General features: G+C 32.8%; 3 protein-coding genes across 8 annotated transcripts in view; 1 reads left to right on the top strand and 2 right to left on the bottom strand.

Moving 5' to 3' along the window:
• Positions 1 to 5,889, bottom strand: part of LOC115237396 (anillin) — a 17,884-nt gene extending 11,995 nt beyond the window's left edge. For 3 of the 5 annotated variants that reach the window (XR_003884335.1, XM_029810396.1, XM_029810395.1), the window contains exons 1-15: positions 5,698 to 5,889; positions 5,186 to 5,333; positions 4,653 to 4,773; positions 4,290 to 4,496; positions 3,931 to 4,109; positions 3,531 to 3,716; positions 2,461 to 3,321; positions 2,284 to 2,365; positions 1,491 to 1,738; positions 1,233 to 1,361; positions 947 to 1,125; positions 758 to 860; positions 436 to 679; positions 154 to 315; positions 7 to 75 (exon numbers count right to left, since the gene is read on the bottom strand). Coding sequence is in view for 4 of the 5 variants with exons in the window: in XM_029810396.1 (XP_029666256.1) it covers positions 7 to 75; positions 154 to 315; positions 436 to 679; positions 758 to 860; positions 947 to 1,125; positions 1,233 to 1,361; positions 1,491 to 1,738; positions 2,284 to 2,365; positions 2,461 to 3,321; positions 3,531 to 3,716; positions 3,931 to 4,109; positions 4,290 to 4,496; positions 4,653 to 4,773; positions 5,186 to 5,203 (2,788 nt within the window). In the remaining variant the exon portion in view is untranslated. The remainder of the gene's footprint in view (positions 1 to 6; positions 76 to 153; positions 316 to 435; positions 680 to 757; positions 861 to 946; positions 1,126 to 1,232; positions 1,362 to 1,490; positions 1,739 to 2,283; positions 2,366 to 2,460; positions 3,322 to 3,530; positions 3,717 to 3,930; positions 4,110 to 4,289; positions 4,497 to 4,652; positions 4,774 to 5,185; positions 5,334 to 5,697) is intronic. The other 2 variants (XM_029810397.1, XM_029810398.1) reach the window with 2 other exon arrangements.
• A 485-nt stretch (positions 5,890 to 6,374) lies between these two features.
• LOC115237399 (serine/threonine-protein phosphatase 2A regulatory subunit B'' subunit gamma-like) lies at positions 6,375 to 8,538 on the bottom strand. The gene is made up of 6 exons (XM_029810401.1): positions 8,297 to 8,538; positions 7,669 to 8,183; positions 7,237 to 7,562; positions 6,936 to 7,149; positions 6,728 to 6,855; positions 6,375 to 6,635 (listed from the first exon to the last, which is right to left on the bottom strand). Exons 1-6 carry the CDS (start codon positions 8,346 to 8,348, stop codon positions 6,524 to 6,526), a joined length of 1,347 nt encoding a protein of 448 aa, XP_029666261.1. The 5' UTR covers positions 8,349 to 8,538; the 3' UTR covers positions 6,375 to 6,523.
• Positions 8,539 to 8,609: 71 nt separating this feature from the next.
• Positions 8,610 to 9,287, top strand: part of LOC115237397 (ER degradation-enhancing alpha-mannosidase-like protein 2) — a 2,782-nt gene continuing 2,104 nt past the window's right edge. Inside the window, exons 1-2 of one of the 2 annotated variants that reach the window (XM_029810400.1) lie at positions 8,610 to 8,746; positions 8,813 to 9,287. In XM_029810400.1, coding sequence (XP_029666260.1) covers positions 8,907 to 9,287 — 381 coding nt within the window. In that variant the 5' untranslated portion in view covers positions 8,610 to 8,746; positions 8,813 to 8,906. Of the gene's footprint in view, positions 8,747 to 8,769 lie in introns of those variants that run through there. The other variant, XM_029810399.1, reaches the window with a different exon arrangement.

Here is a 9,287-nt window from a genome sequence, read left to right as displayed (position 1 = left end):
GTTCAGCAGTAGCTGCTTGAGTGGCAATCACTTCGCCCAAGTGATACATCAAGCAGACACAATGAAGATATTTATCTGTAACAATTTATACGATTATTTTAATGTAGTTTTTTTACACAAAAGTAACAAAATTATACATCACTTTATACTTACCAAGACCCATATGTCGAATATATTCTGGTTTCAGTGATAATGTAATCGCTGAGATAGATAAAGCTCCACTTCCCATATCTGGTGAGCCTGCTTTGACAGGTCTTAGCGTGCCTTCCCGTTTGAGTCTCTGCACTTCATTCAGTGCAGCTTGTCGTTTACGAGCTGTGTGAAAAAAAATTGTTTTTATCTTTATAATATTTATCTAATAGTTTCGCATATTAGCCCTTCAATTTAATATCTAATATATGCAAAACACTGCATATTATAAAAATAAAAACTTACTGGCAACAAGAAGAGCCCATTCGCCTCCGACGTGCTCACTAGAGCCATTAAATTCTATACTAGCTTTGCATAAATTTAATGCTTTGCTAGCTTCTTCTATTTTTTTATTTTGTGTGACAACTTCATCCAATAGCCTTTTCACTTTATTTTCCACCAGTACCGATTCGTCTTCGCATTTCTCTGTATGGCTATAAGCTGGATCTGATCCCGCTTCTGGTCTTGCAGCTGAATTAGCCTTAGCCAACTGAAATTATAAAAAAACTTTAGATATGTTCATTCATAGCTACCACACATTAAAATTACATTAAAATATCAAACTTACCTGAAACTGCTCTCGTCTATATGCACTAACAGTGCGTACTAATGGTGTGCATTTGCCACTACCATCCTCTAATTTGTCTGAATCTTTTAAAGGTGAACGATATCTGTGAAATTAAAAATTGTCTCTTAAAAAAGACAAAAACAAAATTTTTATTTTAGTAAAAGCTAAAATATATATAATTGACTGTACTTGAAACTATTACACGCCGTCAACAGACTCTTTCGTCCTTTATTTACTTTCGGTGGTGTTGGACCTTCCTCTTTCACATTATTATCTTCCATGTCGAAACATTCGTCCAAATATTGATCCATTTCGTCCAGTGCGGAAATATCCGAGGTAGTGCTATCTAGATCTGGTTCCATAGATCTCTGTAATAGTATCGTTAAAAAATGTGATTATTTAATAATATAAAAATACATAATCTAATATATATATATATATAATCCAAGTATATAATATTGAGTGATTCATATACCTTTTTATTAAACAACGAGCGTTCATTGAACGCATTCAAAATAGTACGTCCTAAACTCGTACGCCCGATAGATGAAGTCTGTGTGCTTTCTCGGTCACTTTCGGAGGTCTCTTGATCAGTTTCATCATTCTGCAAAAGATCCAAAGAATGTATAATTATAAATAATTATATTATTAACACATACAACAATACTCACAACACATATACATAATGTATTTCTTAACACATACACTCAATCTTTTTAATTTTTTATTTTACCTGAATGTAATAATCGGCTTCGGTGACCGTTTCGCTTTCAGTTTCAGTTTCGGTTTCCTCATCAAGAGTAGCTGTCACAGGCTCGGTACTATCAACTGTATATTCTGAACTGCTTCCGCTTTCTGTAGCTTCGATCTCAGATAGATTAGGATAAAGAGATCCTGGTTTTGGAATACACACACGGATACGTTTAACATTGGAATCACAAAACACTGTATTCAAATGTTGAACCTTAGGTGGACTTCCAACTAGAAAATATGTTTAAAAAAAAAAAAAAAATCAATATTACATTTCATATATATGAGAAATAATACAAAAAAAAAAAAAAAAAAAAAATTAAATTTCAAAAAAAAAAAAAAATAAATTTTAAAAAAAAAGAAAAAAAAAAAAAAATAAATTTTAAAAAAAAAGAAAAAAAAAAAAAAATAAATTTTAAAAAAAAAGAAAAAAAAAAAAAAATAAATTTTAAAAAAAAAGAAAAAAAAAAAAAAATAAATTTTAAAAAAAAAGAAAAAAAAAAAAAAATAAATTTTAAAAAAAAAGAAAAAAAAAAAAAAATAAATTTTAAAAAAAAAGAAAAAAAAAAAAAAATAAATTTTAAAAAAAAAGAAAAAAAAAAAAAAATAAATTTTAAAAAAAAAGAAAAAAAAAAAAAAATAAATTTTAAAAAAAAAGAAAAAAAAAAAAAAATAAATTTTAAAAAAAAAGAAAAAAAAAAAAAAATAAATTTTAAAAAAAAAGAAAAAAAAAAAAAAAAAAAAAAAAAAAAAAAAAAAAAAATCTATTTAAATACCTTGTCTTTTTATCGGAGATTTACTATAATATGACACGATCTGAGGTGGTGGCGGCGGTGGTGGAGGTGGGGTGATGTGATCCTACAATAGATAAATAAAATATAATTTGTAATTAATGATATACAGACATATTCGTGTTATTTTCTTATCTTACAAGTTATAAAATTTAATTTTACCGGAGCAGGAGTCGGTTTTACTGGACAAATGGGCGAATTTTTCGGAGAGGATGATTTGCCACCTCCTTCGCTACTTTCGCTCGTTCGAACACAGGATTTAGCAGCAGTACGAGCAATTTCCTTATTGTTATTAAAACGCGAACGCAGCATATTTAACTCACGCTGTCTTTCGGTGCAAGTAGCTTGTAAAATATGATTTTCCATATCTTCTACTTTGTTTTTATTGCTACCTTGTTCAAACATTGCACGTTGTTCAAGAACCGAGCAGCTTTTGTTCGAAGCATCGACATTTCGATTATTCACATCATGAACAACCGAATTACTTACATTAGATCCTAATTGCGTGTTAAGCTTATTATTCTCTTGTAATTTTTTAGGCGGTATCGACATCGTAAGCGGTGCTTTTGGTATTAATGGCGCCTCTCCTTTATTTCGCTCAAAAAACGCCGTTCTCTCGGCGACCGACATTTGAGCAGGATCTTTCGCTTTCGTATCCATGTTTTTAGCCTCAAACATTGATGCTTTGCTTAACACCGAACCTGATGGTTGGACCAAAGTTTTTGGCGAACCGTTAAATCCAGTTCTAGATGGTAATCGGGAACTACTGGTGGTATTTGCGCCTTTTACAATATTTTCGGGAGTATTAGAAACCGAATTACCAGTACCATCTTCAGTTTTCTTGCTTCTCGGTGAACCATCAAATTTCTCAAGCGAGATTCGCTTCTTTTCCATCTGAGCACTACTCGTGAGTTTCTTAGGTGATAAATGACTTGTCATCGCGTTTGTTGATTCCTGAGAACAATGCTTATAGTCATACACAAGGCGAGAATTGCTTTCCGTACGACTAAAGCCTTGAGCCTCCTGTAAATATGTATTTATAGCTATCCAAATATAATCATTTAATTGCTCATTCTTTTTTTATGAGAAATATAACAGCACAAAAAGTGCAATATAAAAAATTCAAAAAAAAATTAAATAAATTTATATAGCATAAACAATTGCAAAGAAATTTACAAAGCTTTAGTCTCCCTTATCTCTTAAAAATAAAATTAAAATAAATTATATTTTACCAAGTTTTCTAATACAGTTTTATCCAATTTTAACTGTTTAACTAGACTTGTATCTTCGCTTTTCGTCTCATTGCTGGCAGCAATCAATTTGCAACTTTTACTCGTGCTTGGTTGTGGTTCTATGCTTTTAACTTGTACATTAAATTTTGCTTGTATTCTTTCAGCTTTGTTATTTACTGGTTTAATCTATAAAATATTAATACATAATTGTGTGCATTACAATTTTGTACAAATTTAATTATTTTTTATTTTTATATTCTGTATATTATTTCATCTTTTTTTTCCCCTTTTACTTCCTCAATTTTTAATTCCTTTACTATCTTTCCATCGCCCTCCCTTTTTTTTCTAAATGGCTAACACCAACACAAATTCTCCTTTTAAAATAAATATTATGAAATACCTTTGAATTATTTAATGTTGGATGTGATAAATCATCTTCCCAATTGTTGATTGTTGAAGCTAAAGCTGCTAATCTATCGAGTCTAGCACCTCTTTTAATCGGTTTATGTTCAGTATCATTTTCTTCTGCACTGAATTTTTCTTCAGTTCTATGTATAGGGGACCCAAGATTATTATCTTCTGAAAAAAGCAAATCACATATTAATTTTATATGTACATGTAATAAAAATTATAACATAATTACAATGGAGAGAGATTCAGCAAGAGATTAGTCTCTACTAGTCACTCAAGATAAATATAAAGCATTATTTTTTAATATGTTCAATTCATTCACTTTATGTTTATATAATTACTATTTACCAGAATATAGTTTTCCAAGTCTCTGCAACTTAGAACGCACATTAGAAGTTCCAAATTCATCATTTTCTTTATTATTTTGTTCATTATTCTTAGATGTAATGTTTTCAGATAGAAAGAATGTATCAGAGGATTTTATAGGAGTTTCGGTTGCAACCATTACTTTTGGTGATTTGACTGAATTTTCATTTGCCGCATTTGTTGCTTTCACTGTTGAATAAACACACAAAACTATGTAGTAATCTCAATATAAAAAGCTAATTGTTATAAATTTTACTTTGTGATTTATTTTAATAAATATTATTAACTACATTGTTTAAATTATAGATAAGAAATCTAAAAAAAATTTATAGAAATATACATTACCTGTTATTTGTTCCAGCTGAATATTTCCTTTCAAAGGACTCCTTCTTTTAACATCATATCCTGCGTTAACAAATTGTTCATCTAACTTCTCTCTCCGTGCTTTAGCACGTTCTAACAAACGCTGTTTATAAACATATGCATATATAATTAGAGTATGTAATAAAAATAATAATTATAAAAATATTCTTGTGCATGTCATATTAATTACTCTTTTTATATATTTAACGATATTATAATAATGTTACAAATATAAAATGACATTTAAATATTACAAATAAATATAGTAATAATAATAATTTCAATATATTATCACACAATCTAACATATCTTCTTTCTTAAAAGATTTATTTAAAAAAAACTTTCACCAAGAAATGAATAAACAATATAAAAAATGCAATCTAGAGATCGATTGAATATAAATCCATTCATAAATATAACCGATATATCGTAACTACGTCGCGATATACATACGTCAACATGTATTTCACATAGCGCTTATCTGATTAAAGAGAAGAAAAAAAAAAGATTCTTACTTGGATGAAAGGTTCCATTTGTTCGAGAAACGACGCTTACTTTCACCTAAATTCCTTCGAATACTTTTACTTTCAGATACGTATTGTCGTATTGTACGAAGGATACCAGTCCTTGAAATGATCGACTGATTGAGGTGCGGCCTTTATTCTGCAACGTACAAAAGGACTATATTTTTGACCGTTGAATTTAAACACGGGCGCCATACTGCTCGACGGGGGGGCAGGAGAGGGGGACAAAAGACAGAGAGAGAAAGAGAGAAATGCGGATGGAGAATGAACTCCTATCCTCGTGATTGATATACATCAAACAGATATAATTCACGCATCGCGAAAAATGTACACCAAATGATCTTTCATTTCGCGAAACGACATGCACGATTCTTTTTTTCCTTCGCAATCCGCGTGAATAAGTCTATTCGCGCCTTTAATATCATGCAATTACACTTGGTTACACTTTTTCAGTTACTCGCATTCGTATTTTTGGACGAAATAAATAATATACATATACTCACGCTTTGTAGTAACGGGAAGAAAAAAGAAAATGCATACGGGTGAAACGAGTGAACTTAATATCGTGAAGAATTCTTGTCAGAAGAAAATGTCAAATTACGCGTTTTAACTCGATAGCAAACTACGATGAACAGACGCGCACTTTCATACTAAGACTGACAATGAAATGCGTAGGGACGCCAAGCAAAAGCGAAAATCTGCAGGTTCAGGCACGTAACTAGAAATTCTTTCCACCCTTAAGCAAAACAATTACAACTCCCTTTTTTTATTTTATCTGTAAAATAAATTAAAAAGAAATTTAAGATAAAAATACATGCAGTTTTTTATAAAAATACCTGCAATTGATAAAGAAATATGTTTTAATTCTTTATTAAAATCTGATTTTTGGATAAAGCATCTTGTCCACACTTAATAGTACGCTATTAATACGGTACTGGAGCGACCCCACGCTTTAAACGAATGGTTTGAAATGACGCTACCCGATTGGTCCGTGGACCAATATTTTCACATAGTACGTATAAATTATAAATTTAAAAATTCAAATTATTTTACGCGCTTGAATTTGCATACAATGTCCGAAAAACAAATATAATGTTCGATTAAGAAATAAATTAAGGAATATACAATCATCATATAACAGCTGAATTATCTTGATCATTTTTCTGAATTTCTCAAATTATAAATTATGAATTATAAAAATTTTATTGATTAAAAAATAAATTACAACAAATAGTTTTAATTACATACATACAGTATGTCAATATATAAAGTTATCTATTATCCCCGTGGAATATTTATATCATATTTGGGAATAGTGTTTTTTTTTCGTCATACATGAGATGATTCGTCCCCGGTATCAGCTGCCATGGCCTCACGATTTTCATATGCCCAAAAGCCATGGAATTCGATTAAAATACTGACCATCGTGTCACCTTGCCCACTTGCAATCACAATGTTTTATAATTTAGTTAATAATATATTAACGAAATATATTTTTCTATATCATAATATATTGTATGCAATATTTCATACCAAGACAGTAAATCCTGCAATGTAATTTTACATGGATCTGCTGGTTTGACCATGTCAAATATCTCATCTTTAACGTCGTCAAAGCTAACAGGTTCTTGACCATGCATTGTCATCTGTTCTTGTATAGCCTGCAAAATGATATCTTTTTTGATTGGAAATTATCAAAACTTGTTGGAAGATGTAATTGTAATAAAAAAACCATACGTACTCTAAAGAAATAGTTAAGACAAAATGTATCTAAGTAACCATGATTGTTGATATCAAGAATACGAAACAGATAATGAAGACTCTGAGGTTCATGTCTATTTTCTAATGCTAAAACGAAATCTAAATAAGTTTTATAGTCCATCTCTCCTTCATAAGTCAGACACTCTTGAAATATCCGTTCAAGGAAGACACCAGTTAAAGTCCCAGTACCATATCTATATAAATACAACAATTATATATTTATAATTTAACTTTTTATATATGCTGATCTTACACTATAATGCAGTTTTTCAGCTTATTACCCAGCAAGTTCTTCTTTATTTAGCATTCCATTATGATCTCTGTCAAGATTAAGATACTGTCCATATACTTTGAGTGCCGAAGGTGCAGAAAACCAATTTGCTTCCTGGAGGTCTTTTGGCAAATCCTCATCCCTCAACTCTAAAAGATCATCTAGAAAACTACATGCTAAAATATCTTGAATACGCACTCGTCCAGTTCGAAGAGGATCCAAAAAAAATAAAAATTTTCTCACAGCTGTGCACACATAAAAAGAATGAAAGGACTTTTCAAGACCTTCAAGTTGCGGTAACGTCGGTATCAATTCTAAAATGTAGTTTTCCAGATCCTGTGTGAATAAATAAATTCAAAATTTAAGAAAGTCTCACAAGTAAAAATACAATATAATATAAGACAATATAATAAAAGACATATATATATTTTAAAAAACTTACTGACTCTCTGAGATATCCTTGCCCTGTCACATCATATAAAGAAAGACCGATCCTTGTTTGATGCAACCAGACTTTTCTCATGACGTAGTTGAATAATGCCATGATGCTAATTCTACCATGCGGATCTCCTTGTTGCAGTTTAGCAAAAACAACTGCGGTAAAATATGAACTGCATTTTGCTCCTGCCAGTTTCCCCACTTTCTTAAAATCCTCATAATTAATCAACTGTTCGTCCCCTGACAACGGTGGACTATGATATTTGTCCAACAAAACCCATAATGCTTTTAGTTCATTATTATCGAGCAATTGCCGAGAGCGCCTTTGCAAGAATAAGGCACGTGTCTCTTCGCGTAACTTTTGTGGTAAAATTTCATCCTCCTTCGGCAATTTGAAATAGAACTTTGGTATAACTTTGTATGTAGTATCATTGTCTTTCGCCTTTACACCTTTCCACTGCTGATACATGCTTCGAAAGTATTCATCCTCTTTCTCCTCATTACTAGAGTTTTCATTCGCTGAAACAGTACATTACATAGATAAATATAAATGCATTCAGTATATTTATATCTCGTGTAATAAATAAGTGTGCGAAATGCTATTTTCATTACAAAGTCATACGTATACGTACGTTTCTTTGCTGAAGCGCAGTTCCGTAATAAATCTTTCAATTCCATATCCATAATGACATCCACTATGTATTGTTGTCATTCGATTCTTATGATTCTACTGCACCTGCAACCTGCACCTCGGTCACTTAAGGTTACGTTGGGTTATAGGTTGCGTTGTAAGATTACCCGGGTGATCCCGTGACAGAATCACTTTAAATGCAGCGGCCGATAATCGCCTAATCGTCTTCTCCTCGTTCGAAACGAGCCGGATATGGTAGGAAAATTAAATTTGCATCGCGCGCGCGCGTGCTTTAATTCCACGTACGGGATGAATCGCGATATAGGTTAGACGCGACGTTGCGTGTGTCCGCGCGGAGGATAATAAAATTGTTTTGGCTACGTGGCCGATTCGCGTGCGGCTCATGAGCATCATCCTGCGGGATTCATCGTCATCGGAGAGGAGCGGCGATGTACGTCGGTGATAACAGATAAAAAGCCACACAGTCGAGCAATAATAAAAGGATGATCCTATTTAGAACGGGCTCGATTCTGGGTTTCTTGATCCTGGTCAGCGGATTTCGGGAGTACAACAAGAGGGATCTGTTCGCTTTGCGCGAGGAGGTTCGATCCATGTTCGATTACGCTTACTCCGGCTACCTGACGCACGCCTATCCCTACGACGAGTTGCGTTCGTTGAGTTGCGATGGCTTCGACACCTGGGGCAGCTTCTCCCTGACGCTGATCGACGCCCTGGACACGCTCGCGGTTATGGGTAATCTCTCCGAATTTCGTCGCGTTGCCGAGATAATCAGCGCGAGGGAGAACTTCGAGGCCAACATCAACGTGTCCGTGTTCGAGACGAACATTCGGGTGGTCGGTGGGCTGCTGAGCGCACACCTATTGTCACGCAGAGCAGGTGTCAAGCTGGAACCGGGTTGGCCCTGCAACGGTCCGTTACTGCGTCTCGCCGAGGATATGGCAAAAAGACTGATCGCGGCCTTTGATACACCT

The sequence above is a fragment of the Formica exsecta genome, unplaced genomic scaffold (genome assembly GCF_003651465.1).
Source record: "Formica exsecta isolate Colony F162 unplaced genomic scaffold, ASM365146v1 scaffold295, whole genome shotgun sequence".
NCBI lineage: Eukaryota > Metazoa > Arthropoda > Insecta > Hymenoptera > Formicidae > Formica > Formica exsecta.
Note: the sequence above shows the minus strand (reverse complement) of the source record. Positions and strands in the feature narration are given on the sequence as shown.